Consider the following 18872-nt stretch of genomic DNA (forward strand, 5'->3'; position numbering starts at 1 on the left):
TCTTTTAAAAACACACACACACTTTCAGGCACACACTTTTCTCCTGTGTTTGCTTGGCTCCATTGTAAGCAAGATGAACCTGGCACACAGAGAGATGGCAAGACACAAAGAATTAATCATGCCAGACCTCAGCCAAGTGGCGAAGGTGAATGCTGGTGAATACCTACATGTGGAATCTTGACCTTTGCGTGAACATTATCAAAAAGAGTCCTCTATGGGAGCTACAAAAGAGGTATGTGGCATCTGTAATGACATGACAACCTGAATATCACAACACTGTTCCTCTTCTGCAGAGTTCTGGGTAAAGCGACTGTTTTCCTATGAAAAATCCAGACAAATGTGTATGTTTTTGCTATGACCTCCTAGCATTTCTTGGTGAGACAGACAAAAGATGATTAAAATAATAATAATAATAATAATAATAATAATAATAATAATAATAATTAAAAATATTAGAAATATAAATAAATTTTAAAAAAAACAGAAAAAGGAGCGAGAAGAAAATTGTACTTGCTGTACATAGATGTTTTTTAACCTGTCTGATAATTTTGCACAGTGGATTCTTGGGCCATTTCGTGTTATTGCAATTTACATTTTTACTTTGAACACCCCTCGGATAGTTATGGTCCCTACAATATGCCTGGAAACATGCTGACATGTCACAGCTGAGTCAGTGTGACGTGTGCAGTAGCTTTTGCTGACCTGACACACCTGACATATCATACTATATGCTGTATCTAACAACAGAGCTTTCAAAATGGTAGTCAATTTTCCAAACAAAGATAATAAATTTCTGTGGCATAATACGCCAATTTCTAAGGTAGTAAACAAAAGTAAGGCTGCTTACAATTACCAATGACTGGACTGTGCCAGAGAAAAAAATCATAGTTGAAAAATTGTCTGCATGAATGCTGAAAAAAAGCATGCGTCTGGTAAATTAAAAAATGCTCATCATAGCCTGAGATCCCGCTCTAATGGCCAGGAACGTTCCTCCACGTGGAAGTAGGCTCAGTTTATAACAGAGGATTATAAATCTAGCACAAAGGTAAGGAAATATGTTTTTGGTTTTTGTTCTAACAATGGTTCTTGGCAATAGATTTTATACTGCTTATTTTCCTGTGGGTTGAGCAGCAGAGTTGAGTATGTGGGTTGTGCCCATTAAAAGTTGCCAAATTTTCTCTGCCAATGCCAAATAGCTTATTGTGCTACTGACTCTTGTTTCGTTTATTGGGTTGAATGACTGAAGTCTGAAGAAATAAGACATATTGGCAATGTAACAATTTATTCATTCAGCAAACAGGAGCTTGTGAAAATAGCATGTGGAAGAACCATACACAGCCACAACAGCCCAGCACCTCGTCCTCACATGCTGATCACCAGCTCTCTGTGCTTTGAGAGGCTTCAGTGGTGACAAGCCTTGTTTTATGCCAACTCCCTTTGAGTGGCCACTCTATTCATAGGTTTGTTCTGGGCCCTCGTTTATTAGCACAACAGTGTAGGATATGACAAAGGACAGAGGGGGGAAAAAATTATATATATATATATATATATATATATATATATATATATATATGTATGTATGTATGTATGTGTGTGTATATTAGGGGTGCAGCGATACTCGTATCGGTATTGAACCGTTCGATACAGTGCTTTTGGTTCGGTACGCATATGTATCGAACAATACGAAATTTTAAATTTATTTTATCAACTTTTCTTCTGACGATGCTGTCTGTGTTGAGCGCTCAGTGGATCTGCGCTCGACAGTGCAGCCTAGGCAGAATCACTAAGCGCAGAGCAAGCTAGCGAGACAGAAGCTAAGCTCTCCTTGCAACATGGCAAATTGAACCTCCCCCACCCTCATTCAGATCTGGCGTTTGAAACTATCTTGGTTTTCATGTGAAGTAAGTATGACCCTGATGGTAAGCGCGTCATGGACAAAAGTAAAACAGTATGTCGGATGTGCCACGCAATGCTCAATTACATTGGTGGGAACTAGTGCGTTAGTGCAGTTAGCTCGTTAACGTGTTGGCCGTCCAGCCCCACGCACGGGGCGATCTGCGGTAGCTCGTTAACGGAGATTTGCCGTGTTGTGGCGTTAACGTCATTTCAACGAGATTTACGCTGACAGCACTAGTGGGAACACAACGAATATGACTGCACATTTACGCCAACATCATCCTAGTGCAAAGACAAGTGGAAGCAGACAAAAACAACAAGCACGCATGCTACAAACTTTACCCGAGTCATTTAGACAGCCGTTAGCACATGATTCTCCTTATGGGGACCTGATATGTTTAATATGCTGCTGAGAATATAGCCCAGAAGAAGCGTATAGTATAGCTTTTATTTTGGAAAGTGACATTTCTCTGTAATAAACTCTCTTTTCCAAAGATGAGTGATTTCTCGATCAGATAGATTTATTTTTTTATTACTTTGTTGTTTCAGCAACATTAAATTTAAAAACTGTATTTTTGAGTTAAAATATATATTTATAATTTTAATAAATGACAAATTAAAAAAGCATGAACATTTTTTTGTATTGAAAAAATATCAAACCGTGACACCAAAGTATTGAACCGAACCGAACCGTGAATTTTGTGTATCGTTGCACCCCTAATATATATATATATATATATATATATATATATATACACACACACACACACAAAAGGCTAATCAGGAGGTGACATCGAAACAAAAGGGTAATGAGACACAGGTGAGGATAATCAAGACAATGAGACAAGACAATGGAAGTAGAACTAGCACAATACCCATGAGACAATTAACTGCAAAAATAAAACAGGAAGTGATAAACAATAACTATATAGGGAGACATAGACACGTGAATAAACTCAACACAGGAGGTTGAGGCAAAGGAAATATGGAGGGGACAAATAAGCTCTAAGCACACACATTGTTAAGTCCCTCTGCAGGCCCTAATCTCTTTGCAGTGGCAGTGCCAGACTTTTCAGCTGTTGCTAATTGACCACACTTAGTCAGGTGTGGATAAAAGCATACCTGAGGCAGGCTTTCATGGAGGCACACAAGTCTTTGTCTTAGTGGTACCAGCTATTTTAGCTAATTTGTTATAGAATTTAAAATAAAAGCCTCTTCTCGTGTTAGTTTCCATATTTATGTTTCAGCTTTTGAGCCGGGTTGTAACACACAAAGTAAATGGCCTGTATTTGTATAGCGCTTTACTGGTCCCTAAGGACCCCAAAGCGCTTTACACACCCATCCACACACACATTCACACACAGGTGATGGCAAGCAACATTGTAGCCACAGCCGCCCTGGGACGCACTGACAGAGGCGAGGCTGCCGGACACTGGCACCACCGGGCCCTCTGACCACCACCAGTAGGCAACGAGTGAAGTGTCTTGCCCAAAGACACAACGACCGAGACTGTCGGAGCTGGGGCTCAAACTGGCAACCTTCTGATTATAAGACGAACTGCCAACTCCTGAGCCACGATCGCCCCCTAAGTAACTGAAACAAGCAAGAGCTAAAGGAACAGAATAAAAAACAGAACGGCAGAATATAAAACCTACACTAAACAAGACAAAGTATCAAGAAACCATAAGAAACCAGGTAGTGCCTAATAAAAATGCTGGAACAGACCATCTACTCTTTAAAACAGCAAAATGTACAAGAATGAAAGGTTCAAAATTCTTTGCTTATTTATTAATCTTCAAGTTGAGCAGGGTGGTGGTCACACATCCAAAGATGTGAGGGACATTTTAGTCCCTCAAGCCCAGCAATAGCCTTGAGCTGGGGACCATTGTCATACTTGCACTTTTTACAATGTAAACATGCACTATGCTTGAGATATAGTTTATTATAATCCCAGAGGATTTATTTCTGTGGACAGCAAAACAATGGACAAAAAAGCATTCTTCTTCCATCAAAACAACTTGAGAGTTCGGAGGCTTGGTGTAACACAAATGAAGAATGTGCATCATAACTCAAAAAGTACTGTTTATTTTAGCATACAGCACCAAAAATACAAGATTCTGTTTATATTTATCATGTGTTTGTCTCTATCTCTACTAACATGTGTTTTCACAGACAGATTTAGCCCTTCTCTAGACATACAACTACAGGTCTGTTGGTGAAATCAATATCAAAACCCTTTAGAAGCCCGAATCAAGCAGAAAGAAACTTTTCTTTCATCTTTCACTCCCTTCGTGCCTCTTTTCTTTCCTTCACTGTCTCAGAGCACAACTGACAATTGCTGGCAGGCCTTCAGATGCAAACAGCTGCTCTCACATTGTCACTGTGATGGGAAACTGATTATTTAGTCTGCTGTCCCTCTCTTGAGACAGCAGCAGTTTCTCTAAGCTACTAAGACTCTTAAGAGGTTCAGTCCTTTGCCAGAGGCAGCAGTAACACTGTAATGAAGCTCCTATGAAGCAACACCACAGCCTTAAACATTACTAAGTAAAATTAGGAGTATAATCCCCATGGAAGATCTTTGGGGAACATCCCCTCAGCATCTGTTCGGCACTTGCTCAGTTTTATAAAGACCAGAAGTCAAGTTAATAGAGGAAAGGCTGCCTATCATCACCTAGAGTTCTAAGGCTGTCAAAAGTTGAGCTCAATCTATTACAATAAATCACAAATTTATCATTTCAGAAGTATTACATCGTTAATGACATAAGTATGTAGTTTTACAGATTCTGTGCTTTGTGGTTGATAGTGAGGATAGTGAAAAGTTTTGAGTGTAAGGTTTTTGCGTGGGCTGAAGCACTGTTGGATGTCATTACTATGCTTGGCACTGGACATCAAGGCAGCTGCTACCCTCATCACCAGACCACAGCCTACCCCAAACACCAGACCATGACCTAGCCCTACATAGCTGTGAATGCTGTGTTTCGCCTCCTTAGATTTCCAATCAAGTTACTGTATCAATTTGACAAAATTCCCAAAATAGCCTTCTAACTGTACTACACCACAAACACAGCATTCTATAGTGGTGAGTCGGTGTGTCCTTTTTTTTTTTGGCAGTGTGCACAACACAGCTTTTCAAGGAAGAATACATGAGCAAAGCTAGCAGACTGCCCAGCTATTTATTGAGTGTTTAACCACGGATAACAAGAAATAAAGGTGAGCAAATAGCTTATACCCTAGAAGTTGAACATTTACATGAAAGCATGATGAAATACATTTAAGACAACTTCTTGTATATTTGGGTGTTTTTTTTTTTCATTGCATCTTAAATTTTGACTCTAATCATGGGTGTCTGTGGTTAATTTTAGTCACCACATGGCAGTCTGCACCACTGTCGAGTAATATGCACCTCCTTATGTCACAAAGTCACTTTAAATCTTTAAAATCATTTTAAGCTATATAAGCCTTCCAACTCAGGATAATAGTGTCAGGACTGTGCATTTGTCATTCATGAACACCACATTACTACAAGCTATAAAATAAATGGACGAGACAAACCAAATTGGCTGGGTTAGACAATCACAGCAAAGGTGCCCTTGGGCAAAGCATTTAAAACCATTTATGTATTGAAGTCAAAATGACAGGGTGTGTATATGTATGAACTTTAACAAAACATAGTGGTATGGAAACTATGCCACAAATCCTGAGAAAGACACTTTTTTCTGTAACAAACGATGGGTGAAAAAATGAAGACAAAATAATTAAAATTCCTTCTTCAGGTGTTGGACCATTGCATGCTGTCAGAACAGTTCCAGTGCATCTTGACATTTATTCTAAAAATCTCTGGAAGTAGGCTTGATTTATGGAACACCATTTGTCCAAAAGATATTATCCCACTGTGTATTATTTTGGCGATTGTGGAAAGCACTGTTTATTCTTGTGTCTTCTGTCCCTTCACTCCCAACCAGTTATGACAGATGGCTGACTCTCCCTAAGCCTGATGCTGCCAGAAGTTTCTTCCTGTTTAAAAAGAGTTTTTCCTTCCCACTGTCGCTAAATGCTAGCTCAGTGGGGATTGACTGATTATTGGGGCTTTAAGATAAGAGAAGATGACCTTTATTAGTCCCACAGGTGGGAAATTTGTTTAGTTACAGCAAAAGTGCAAAGTTATGTAACAGAAATTAGAAAACACTGGAATGTAATAAAATACAATAGAATAAAATAAAATACTATAGACAATAGAATAAAATAGAATAGAATAATATATACAATATAATAAAATACAAATACAAATACTACATACAACTGAGTAGGAAAATACAAAAATACAACTTCGTCAGAAGAAGAATTGCACAAGAATTGCACATATAGCCGTCTTATTGCACATGTGTGGGTTTGTGGGTTTGATCAGCTGCAAAAGTCTTTATTGTGGAGTCTGACAGCAGTGGGGAGGAAAGACCTGCAAAATCTCTCCGTTCCACACCGTGGGTGCCGCAGTCTCCCACTGAAGGAGCTGCTCAGTGCTGTCAGAGTCTCATGCATGGGGTGGGAGATGTTGTCCAACAGGGATGACAGCTTAGCCACCATTCTCCTGTCACTCACCACCTCCACTGGGTCCAGAGGGCATCCTAGAACAGAGCTGGCCCTTCGGATCAGCCTGTTCAGTCTCTTCCTGTCCCCAGCAGAGACGCTGCCGCCCCAGCAGACCACACCATAGAAGATGGCTGAGGCCACCACAGAGTCATAGAAGGTCTTCAGGAGTGGGCCCTCCACTCCAAACGACCCGAGTCTCCGCAGCAGGTACAGCCTGCTCTGCCCTTTCCTGTAGAGGGCGTCTGGATTATGAGTCCAGTCCAGTTTGTTGTTCAGATGAACACCAAGGTACCTGTAGCTGTCCACAGCCTCAATGTCCATACCTTGGATGTTCAGTGGTTGCAGTGGAGGATGCTTGTGCCTGCGGAAGTCTACCACCAACTCCTTGGTTTTACTGGCATTGATCTGGAGGTAGTTCAGCTGGCACCAGTCCACAAAGTCTTGAGTCAGTCCTCTGTACTCCTTGTCGTCCCCATCGGTGATGAGGCCGACTATTGCAGAGTCATCAGAGAACTTCTGCTTTTCTCTTTATTACCATAAGGTTATACAATAGAAAGTACCTTGAGGCAACTTGCTGTATTTTGGCACTACAGAAAGAGGAAAAAAGGTGATTTACATGACTTTGGACATGACTTGTTTGTTGGTGTCAGACAGGCTAGTATGCGTTTTTTGGAAACTACTGGAATTTTCCCACACAACCATTTCTACAGAGAGTGGTCTGAAAAAGAGAAAACATCCAGTGAGCAACAGTTCTCTGGCTGAAAATGCTTTGATGAAAAGGAGGTCAGCAGTAATTCAAATAACCACTCTTTACAACCAGCTTATGCAGAAGAGCATCATCATGCCAAACCTCGAAGTAGATGGGGTACAGCAGCAGAAGACCACACACAAGAGTCACTCCTATTATCTAACAACAGGAAACTGGTTCACCAAAATCAGACAACAGATCTTTTTTTAATTACCTGGTCTGATAAGTCAATGTCTGCTGTTATATTTGGATGCTAGGATCAGCATTTGGTATAAACAAAATGAAAGCATGGATTCCTCTTGCCTTATATCAATGGCTGACGCTGGTGGTGATGGTTTGGGGGATATTTGCTTAGGTTTTTAGTACCAACTGAGCATAATTTAAATGCCACAGCCTGAGTAATGTTGCTGACCATGTCCACCTCCATCCCTTTATAACCATAGTATGCATATTTTCTCATGGCTGCTTCAAGCAGGGTATTCTGCCATGCCACAAAGCGCAAACTGGTTTCTTGAGTATGCCGATGAGTTCACTATACTCAAATGACCTTCCGAGGCACTAGATCTCAATACAGCAGAGCAACTTTGAGATGTGGTGGCAATGTGTGATGCTATCATGTCAATATCAACCAAGACCTCTGACAAATGTTTCCAGCACCTTGTTGAATCTATGCCACAATTCAGAATTAAGGCAGTTCAGAAGGCAAAACCTGTCACTACCAAAGTGTAACTAATGAAGTAGTCATTGAGTGTAATCAATAAAAATCTTTGACAGAAGTTTATTTTGGTTGAAGCTGTATAGGTGTTTAACTGAGGTGTAACTGCAAAGACCATGGAGTACGATTTACATCATTTTCATACTTGTCCAATCATTCAGATGCCCTCATTCACCTTACTGCCTTCCTCAATTAACCACTATAGACCACTCTGTTGGGCACAGGTTTGTTTTTTTTCCTCTAATTTGAATCTTTCTACATTTTCAGTATTACAAAAGATTATTCCTAAAAAAAATGTATCTATATGTGTGTGTAAGTGGGCTTTCTGTCTTGTTTTATGGGAGTTCATCCTAGCTGACATTTTACAAGTGGGAGTGTCTCAGAGCCTTACAGTGCATATCGAGCAGAGAGCCTAATATGAGGTGAGTATGCAAGTTGAGGTAAGGCTGTGTGAAGCCTGAGGCTGTGAACACCAAACAGGGCAGCGGTAAGATCAATACTGGCTCTGCCACAGATGTACGAGAAAGGGGTGGTAGACGGCAGAGAGATGCTTCCTGATAGACCTGCGTTGGTCAGTAATGCACATATGCTTTTATTCGGATATATGATTATCATGTCTGACATCTACTTCTTGTAATGGTCAATAATCTTGAGGGTAAAGTTAAATACAATGTTATCAAAGTGATTAGGTTTAAAGGAGACATGACTAATAACTTATTCTGTGTGCCACCACCCAATATGCCACTTTGTTACAAACAATATCACCTATTTCCCTTTTATTCTGAAAATACTGTTTAAAAACTAAAACTTGAAAACCTAATTATAGATGTCGAAGATAACTGCAGCCATCTGCAAAGTGCTTTTTAATGCCAACCGGTTATATTTCAAAAAAATGTCCAACTTTTGGGTGCAGGACAGACACGGCCAGAGTAGGCAAATAAGAAACAGACATTCCCAACTGATAAAAATGTCAGTTGGAATTTGTAAAAACTTATAAATAATGGATGCTTCAAGTAGGCAGGGGAGCATCTTCAATGAGCCCAGAGTGCAGAGCATGCTTTCTCATCTCCACACCGAGGAGCCATCTTAATGACGGCGCCCGGAGACCTGCCGGTCTCCATCAATCCCCCCACCCACCTACCCAATTTCCCTCAACCCACCCATGGCACCCCCCCATAAAGCCCATCTATGCTCCCGACCACAAGATACCGTGCAGAGGGGAACATGAGCTCTTAAATTAAACATTGACAGCAGCGGCCGCTGCCTGTTTTAGGCAAATCAGCAGAAAATGAAACAAACAGGGCACCTCAGGAAGATCCACGTGTGTGCAATTGAGACAATTTGGGGGCGTGGAGGAAGTCTCTTAAGTCTTGCGGAGAGAATAAAACATAAATAATGTCACAACAGTGTGTTTGCTTAGTGAATATCTGCTTATTTGTGTTTTGTGGATTAAAGTAGACAGCTTCAATTTGGTATACAGGAAGAAGGAGAGAAAAAACAGAACTGGAAAATGTAAGTGGACTGTACTTATGAAGCCCTTTTTATACCTTAAAGGACAAAGCAATTTACAATTTACACATCAAGATGCAGACATGTATGTCATGTACATGCACTGAAGTCGGAGTTCAGTGTCTTGCTCAAGGAGGAGCCGACCCTAGACAGGTATTTTGCTCAAGATAATGGCAATGAGCTTCATAACATCCTGCATCATCAGGTCTGGGGTTGAACCATGATGGTGGATGAGGTAGGAACCACTATACCCCTCTCGTGACCTGCATTCAGACATAAACAGGAAATTGCTTTCAGGAAGGAAGTCATATTTTTTACAGCTGTGCCCTGAGATGAGCACAACACTATATGAGAGCTGCATTTCTAATGTCTGTAGAAGACTTGCACTAGATATCGGAAACGAGCCACCGAGTATCAAACACACAAAAGCGACTACCATGACAGAGTGAGACTAGTGTTTTTGTTCTGGATGAAAACTCCGGTCATTGTCTTTTCCTGCAACCATTTTCCTGTCCTTTCCTGCATTAGCCGCAGAAGAACTTTGGTCTCTTTGTTTTTGTTTTTGGATTTAGATCAAGGCGCTGGATCCAGACAGGGCTTATGATCTGTCAGCATACATGGATTTATATGCCACTTACATCCTATGATTCCCATCGCATCTGCAACTTAAAGCAATAAGACTGGTAGGCTGGACATACACTGTAGGGCATCAGCTCCTACCACTGAAGCAAATTTACAATTCTAAATGAGCTCTCTAGTCTCTTTTCTTTGTTATTGATATTAATTAGCTGAGTTTATCAGTTTAGAGATGAATACCCGAATAATTTGCAATTTTATATGCACACACACGTCTTCGTGCGTGTGTGTGTGCTGATAGGTGGAAGCTGAGGATGGTGGGGCAAGCAGTTCAGAGTCCTAAAGGAAGTGATTTAATGTCCAAAAAGACATGCACTTGTTTTTGCTTTGTCTCTTTCCTGTTTTGTTCTGATAGGGACTTCCTTTCCCCAGTGGGGGTGGATACTGTGTCATCCGTGCATCCATCCCATCGACCACTCACGGAAATGTCCGTGCTGCCATCCAATCCCAGGAAAGGGAAAAAAAAATCCAATTTATCATAGTAACAAAATAGTTGTGTGGCACTTGTAAAAAGGAAAAAGATGAGACACCATGAGGGAGAAGACGTTTATGTTTGTAACACTGTATCCACCAGTGTGTAAATCTATTAGCAATATTCTGAATCTACACTACATTTGGGCTTGGGGAGTTAGAGTGCTTAACCCCAGCGATGGTAACATGAGGATGATCTCTTCCTGTCTGCCACAGTATTTCTATGACCAACTCCCTTCCTTCCCGCCTAAACTGAGATACAGCCACATGTGCCCAAACACGTGTAAGTGTTATCACAATTATGACACCCCTCCTAAAAAACAATCTACTCCCCTAGCCGTTGCTCAAACCTGAAACATGTGTTAATCTTGCTTCCCTAATGTTTAAATGGCAAAAAGGTACAAGTTTTACAATTGCAATACTTTTTTCACATTAGTTATTTTTTCCTATAATTCGGAATATTTCATATTCCTTTTAAATGTTTTATTAAAAGTTTAAAAAAAAAACAATGCCACAGAGAGAACTTACTTCAAAGCGGGTAAGGGGGATAGCCACATGGTCTTGATAGTGAGAGGATCCAGTCCTGTGACCTTAAATTAATAGCACTCTCTAAACAATCAGGAGAACAAGTCGCCCCAAATACAAGTGATACAGATACAGATCAAAATATATAAAATGCATCTCAAAGGTGTTGGAGTTTGCTTTGATGACATTTCTTATTGACTTTTATGTTTTTTTGATCGAGCAGCTGCTGAAGACTTTTTGGGATGACCATGTGCTATAGGGCTATTACATTAGAGATGAATAAGTTGGATTAAATATGGATTTCGTAAGCCTTTTCTAGGGTGTTTATATGTCTATTTCTCTGTGGCATTTCTAACGGTGAGTAAAGCCACTAATGTCAAACTGCTTATCTGCTTTTCTCTCTGATGAGTGATTTAATGCTCAATATCACACACACACACACACACACACATACAGTCCCACCCATCATCCTCCTGGTTACTCATTCACCGCATCTACCAGCACACTTTTATGGTTTCAGTCACTGCCACACACCCATAGAGGGACATGTGCGCACACATTCACCTACAGATGGAGGAAATGTGTCTGCTAAGGATATGAGGTGTAGTGATGGCACATTAACGATAGGACCCATGACAGCAGTACGCATCGGTCTTACTAAACAAAGCATGTGGCCAGATTTAATTCAATAAGGATTGTTTAAGTGAAACAATGGCTCCTGGCCCCACTGAGGGTAAGGAAAGGGTGAGAAAGGTGAGTTTGACAGTGGTGGCTGACCAGTGTTTTTTTGTGTTTCAGGCTACGGATGATCCCGTGGGTTTGATGGGGTCGTGGATCAGACATATCACTGTGGCACAGCGACATCCGCTTCTTTTTTCAGGTAACTAACAAACAAGCTGACAATGACTAGGCTGAAAAAGGAAATACAGTCAGACATGCCCACCCATGGAACTGAAAACAATATTTAGAAGCAATATGAGTGATTATACAGGGATTAAATAGGGAAATGTAAACCATATGCACGCAAGTCTTTGCCTACAAACAAAGGACTATACTATAAAAATATTTATGGGCATTAAAAAGTAGTTCCATAATTTATATCATTCATTTGTCAGACTTTGTATAAACTATAAACATTATGAGGTCTGATTAACTGCTCAGAGTGTGGTAGTGTGAAAATAAATAAATAAATACGTACTTTTTTTAATCTCACTGTAAGCACCAAGTATTATGTGGGACAATATGATCACAGTACTTTTCCACACACCCACAGTCCATTCATGAAAACATGATACAACATTATTTTGAATGAATTGTTTGTTATTTTTGAAGTTTCTGAAACACCTATACCTACATTGGTGGTACCAGGAATAAGGTTTTATGTTGGAATCGGTTTTAGCGACCACTAATGATTTGCAAATTAGATAAAAATTATTACACACGCCGTCAAATATATGCCTCAAACGTGCATAAATCGAATAAAGGGCAAAACTGCAGGATGTATATATGTTTTTCCACTACAGGTTTTACATTCCTCACAGTCCATTTGGTCTGTGCTAATGGAGTCTGTTCATGCAGAGCAGCAGGTCTTAATGAAAAACCTTTGGCCGGTGATCAGTGCTATTGATCAGCCTGAGCCCCAGCTTTAAGCAGGGCTAATTGATCAATCACTACATGTTGATTCAGATTAATGGAACATGACTGGCACGCCGCCCCCCTCCACCCCCCACACATGAAGAGCGTAACTGCATGTGTGTTTCGCTGTGAGGTAAAGCTATTCAGCATGCATGTGGTTATATGTATTCCAAAACACAATAAATATGATTGCTTCACTGAGGCAAGAAAGAGGAGATAATAAAATCATGACTGCTTAAGAATGTGTCCTGAGCTAAAAAAGATTCAAAGAAAATTTGGATCAAAAATGCTCCTAATAGTGTAATTTCTGATGGTTCTGCAACAAAACAAACACATTTTTAGATCCAAGACCTGACAGTTAAATAAGAGTGAAATGGAAGGTTTGTTACACTCGTTCAAAAAATAATGGTCATAATCTCTTCTGTACATAAACTATAGACATTTCTTTCTTTTCACATTGTTAGTTTCATCACATCAGCATTTTATTCATTTGGACATTTGTGAGACATTTTGTTATGATTAGCACATGAATTCCCAAGTTATAGCCAAAAACATGTTTTGGGGGCTAACAGTTACTTCTAACCAATTCATTCTTCAGTCTAAGTATGAGCTAAAGTGAAACCACCTTTGTGAGAAAAGGACAGATATAAAGTCACAGTAACCTTGAACTTTGACAAACGGTTTGTCACGGTCATCAAGAGATACAAGAATCTGACAAAAACCCAATTAAATAAATGAATAAATCTCACAGGTATAAACATACTTAAAACAGTAAAACATAAATAGCCAGGTAAGCAGTATTTATTAATAATACACATATATATAAAACATGTTTTGGTAACCCTGATACAGTATAACAGAAATTCTTCTTATAAGCGACAGGAGTGTGTTTATGTCTGTTTGGAGAAATTGCTCCTGTTTGGTTTGATGGAGTGTCGTTTCATTCATTTCTGCGGACATTTAGCAGGGTTTGCATCACAAGCACATCATAACACAGCTTAAATGCTAGAGGCGTACAGATCGAGCGAGCAGGAACATGTAATCCATCAATTTTTGGCGCTCTCAGCCCTGGCCAGTGACCCGCAGGTCACAGCCGAATAGTTGCACACACAGTCACAGCAACATGCTGACATGTTGTTGGCGTGGAAGGTCTTTGTGGTGAGTGAAGATACAAAGTTCATCAAAGTAAACTACAAACCCCATCGTACACTTTAATCTCCATTAACCAGCTAAACATGGACATTTTAAAGAAGCTAGTAAAGGCATGAGCCTCAGTAAGAACCGTCAAAGGTTCAAAGCTGTTACAAGGAAAATTATGGAAGTGAGTGAAAAGAGAAAAGGGTGGATTTCCTGCCATGTGGTGAATTTATAAACAATTATGTAAGTAATTGTAATTTGTTCTATTACATAAATCTGTAAAATATGTAAGATCGACAACCTTTTTTCAGTTAATTATTACTTATTTCAAGGAGCAGAGCACTCTATTTTCAATTGTTTAAGGAAGATCCTGTAAATTAAAAATTGTAAAGTTTAATATATGTTATTATTAATATTACAAAAATAATATTTTGCATTGAAAGAAATTCGATTTTTGCTTATGTAGGCTGTCAATTACAGTTCTTAGAAAGAAAAGTGTCATAAATGCGTATTAGCAGGTCATGCAGCCAATGAAAGAAAAATGCAATCACTATTAAATGCTACTGTTAAGAAATTTACATAAAGGCAATGTTTTTAAATGAAAAAGAATTAAGGATTAGATATCCACTGCAAAATCTCCATTACTACACACAACACTTTTTTTTGTATTGTTAATGCTAAAGCTCAACTACGATGCCAGCAGGACCCTGCCAGGAAGAACTAAAACAGGCCAAACAGGAAACCCTAACAACATCCCCAACACACACACACACAGTACAAAACCCTCCCAATGAACTGACAGGCTGGCTGACCAGTGGTGGCTCCACAGAGGATTAGTATTTGTATGTGTTTCTAGGGGTGGACTGGAGATTCCAGCTGGCCTGTCATGGGACTCCCCATCGCGTGTGAATGTTACTCAGAGGGAACTGTGGCTAACAGGTCCAACACTGAAACACCCAACAGGCTGAAAAGGTCACCTGGGGTGATCCCAGCTGGGCATAACCAGGAATACTGTTTTTCTGTTCTGTGTACTGGGCCAAAAGAAACCATATATTAAAATGAGCACAGAGTAAATTTTGTAGCGAACATAGTACAAAATAAATTAATATGACTGAAATCGAATCTCAAAGCAGATGTTTACTGTTGAAGTTTTTCTATGAAAAGATGAATTTAGAAATATTTTTACTGCAGTCGGTTTTTGCTTTAATTTCAAATCATAGTAAGTTCACAGATTTTTGTGTCACTGAATCAAAAGAGTTAAGATAAAAATGTATATTAAAAAAGAATATATTTATTTGCAATTTAAAAGAATTGATTGATGAAGGGAAAAAGCATGTTCTAGTTTATACCCTGATTGTTCATTTATTTGGAATGAGATTTAAGATTTTCTCACAACACATGCATAAATGGTGCAATGGGGTGGCTTAAAGCTGGCTTAACGCAGTGCCTATGCTTTGATTCTTTCCTGGAACTCTTCCTGTATTTTTAGAGCCTAGGCTCACATATTTTACCCATTCAATAAGAGTGAGGTTTTGATAAAACAGAGCAGAAGTAAACTGAACAGACCTCTGAAGGGAGGAGAAGAATCCCATGACACAGAGAACGCTGCCTCTTGTTTTATAGGTATTTTTTACAGTTAGTGGATGGGCTTACAGTGATTCTGTTTAGTCACACTTCTAGATAAAGATCGTTACATAATAGATGTACACACAGAGCAACTTTATTTTTTATCATGTTATATATTTGATAAATATATAAACATGTCTGTCAAAGTGCACCAAATAAACATACTCAGAAAGACTTGAAATTCTTTTTGGCTAAAGAGAAACAGGACTATGTGGCTTGGATCAAGTTGCCCAGTGATGGTATGTACTGTACGCTAGTGGAGGTATCATTAATGCAATATGCATATAATGTATAGATTTCTGAGAAGCATATGCTGCTTTACACAGAATAAATGGTTTTCAGAGAAGATACTGCACCAGTCACAGTCTGCAGGTATGCCAACAGCATGGCTGCGTATTTAAAGAGTATGGGTTATATTCTATGATTTTTCAGGGATTCCCAAATGATTATATTCATATTATAATTACATTTTATATGCATCCCAACCTTCTTTTTCCTCAAAGGAAGTTTATTATACTTTTGTTCTAATAGCCCGACAACACCAATATGTTTAAAAAGTACACTTCCCAACACAGCAGCAAGGTGGAATACTATAACCTTGTACGAGTATAATTCCTAACAGAATAAATATAAAATCATTAAAACATCATCAAACAAAACACTTTCTAGCAAGTTTTCTTTGATAGTCCAACTTCAAGTCAAAACAAATCTCCAACTGCAACCACCAACCAGGACAGTCTTTGACTCTTTCCTGTGCCTGAACCAGATGATCAGTCTCAAGTCATTTAGTTAACCTTGACCAACTAACCAGACACACACACAGTAAACAGCTCACATCCACCGGTCCTGACCGACACATTCTGTTTGAGACCCCACTTCCACACAATAACCTGTGGTGTGAACTTGACTGTGTACACTCAGGTATTAGGTTTCAGACTGGGCCTGGGTCCCAGAGGGCTCAAAAAGAAACAGACACTGTGATCTTGACAATGAGCAAAACTGCCATAAAGTCAAAGAGAGAGAAAGCGATAGAGAGGGGCATGGACCACCCAGTGGCTGTGAGGAAAAACAACACCGGCAAAGTCAGCTTTGGACAGTTTGAAAGTTGTTGTGTGATAGCAATTCAAACAGTGCAAGAAAAAAAGAAAGGACGGAGGGATTTTTAGGTAGTATTTACCCTAAAGACAATATACAGTCTGCCATCTTGTTTTAGATTCAAACTTGTAGTCAGACGTTACTTTGTCAATTTTATTACTGTCTTTCTTAATTTTTGCAAACTACACATGAGGTCAAGTCATGACACAACTCAAAAACATCTTTCACTTATATATATATGACAACATACACCACACTTGTAAGAAGTGTTTCTATAACGGTTTCTAAGCTTTTCGTCAATTTCTGAGCAATAATTCATTAACTTGACCATTTGTGGATCTAAACCAAATTTTAATGAAATATTGAAAAACACCCCACTTGACACCCCTATAAAGTTTTAGACATATTCATTCAAATTTTGTTCGAGTGCTTGTAATCAAAATGATAACACGCAAGCACACAAGCTAAAAAACGTTACCAAAACCATAACGGCTGGTGGAGGTAACAAATTGATTTATGACATTAAATAAGAATCGATGCTAGCATTCACCATAAGACAATGATCACTTTTACTGTTATCAACACTTCCCAACAGTTACCTTTTATCATATCAGATTAATTGTATAACTTTATGAGGCAGAATACGGTAGGATAACACCAGGAGAAAAAACCTGCACGGACTGATGCCTTTGTGTTAGATATTTAACCTTTCAGTGAATGAAAGCACAAAGCATGCACAGCTAATTATAAACAAGCAGCATGTATAAAAGCTGACATTTAGTTTTTCACTGTCAAAATAACTGTAGATATTCAATGATTTACTTATCAATATAAAACATTTAAAATGATAATTTTATAAACAATAAAGCCAGTCTTGTATGGGTGTTTGTAATGTGTGCTGTGGTTCTAGAGCTGGCCACCAGGGGGACGAGGACATGCAGAGAGCTGATCTGGAAGTTTTAATTTTATTCTGGAGAGTCAGGCAGGCATGTGAGGCTGTGGAAGAGGGAGTGGGAGATAAAAAAGCATCTTTGTTATGCCTAATAAGTAGTTTTTATTAAAGTTACTCTATTCTAACCTCAATAGCACTGATATTTTATCATTTTTAAATCTCACTAATATAAAATATTGTAACTGTGGCAAAATAAAATTCACTCACATATCACTTGGTTTTTTTATGTTCATTTTTATTTTAACTTGTACTACAAATGAATAACAAAAAAGCATGTTACGGCATAATTTGAATGATACCTTTTTAACTAAATATGTTCTTTTTGTGTTAAATTTAATGTTACAGTGGCTTTAAATCACATTTGTCTGAATGAAATCACAATTATGTGTAGAAGGAGAAACTGTAAGTGCCATGTGACTACTGCTGCTTCTTTGTCATTGTGTGTAGTGTCAGTGTATTTATCATAGTTTGTCAGTAGTAGTTTTTAATAATTTTAATAATCTTTGAGTTTTATTGCACAGTGTGATGAGCTATAGAAGGCTTTTAATGGTGCTTTTACTCTTAACAGCATTTATACATAAAAAAAAATCTAGAAAACCAAAGTAATCTTTTAAAAGTCTAATACATCAGGCTTGTGTGGACTCAGAGAACTGTCTGAATATGTTAAACTAATACAACATTTTTTCAAAACTCGCAAAACGTGTCATCCAAACATTTTTGAGCTAAAGAGATTAAACACACTTGTACTGAAAGTATATGTAACATACCTCTGTATCCAGATGAGTGCCTTCGGACATTTGGCCATTTTCTACTATCTCTGGTACACAAGGAATGGACACCTCAACTGAAGACATAAAGACACAAACAGACTCGTTAAGTTAGGTCTGCCAACAGTGTTTCCCACTACTGAAAAGTAACTGAATACACATGTGCTTTAAGCAACTAAGTTTTATTTTTCTTTGCCTTTTATCTCACAAACTATCTGCATGTATCAGTTACAACAAATGGCAAAACCTGAGCAAAATTATTAAAATAAACAACACAAATGTGTTTTAGTGTTCATGTGAACCCTTAACTTAAACAGAGTATGAATAATCCAGGGATTTCTTCCATCTACGTGGCCTGTAAGATGCACTTATCTCAACCAATTATAGAAGGAAACAAGACAGAAATACAAAGGATGGCCTAAAGGGACAGGATTACAAACTGGAGTCAATTAAAACAGAAAGAAAGAGAAAAACGGGTAGACAAGGCTAATGATACTATACTTACCAACTCCTGTCACTCATTCACTTAAATTTATGCTATGTATCTGATATCCTCATTTGGCCTTTATTACA

At 38.7% G+C, this 18872-nt stretch overlaps 2 protein-coding genes across 2 annotated transcripts in view; one reads left to right on the forward strand and one right to left on the reverse strand.

Annotated features, from left to right (window-relative positions):
- The window catches only part of camsap2a (calmodulin regulated spectrin-associated protein family, member 2a), a 345786-nt gene that overhangs the window by 182076 nt on the left and 144838 nt on the right, over positions 1–18872 (forward strand). The gene's annotated exons all lie outside the window — the stretch shown is intronic.
- LOC146502480 (adhesion G protein-coupled receptor D2) overlaps positions 1–18872 on the reverse strand; it is a 91139-nt gene that overhangs the window by 3180 nt on the left and 69087 nt on the right. The window contains exon 24 of the mRNA XM_085132490.1: positions 18300–18376. Coding sequence (XP_084988616.1) covers positions 18300–18376 — 77 coding nt within the window. The remainder of the gene's footprint in view (positions 1–18299; positions 18377–18872) is intronic.

Source organism: Neolamprologus multifasciatus, chromosome 15 (genome assembly GCF_963576455.1).
Source record: "Neolamprologus multifasciatus chromosome 15, fNeoMul1.2, whole genome shotgun sequence".
Taxonomy (NCBI): Eukaryota; Metazoa; Chordata; class Actinopteri; order Cichliformes; family Cichlidae; genus Neolamprologus; species Neolamprologus multifasciatus.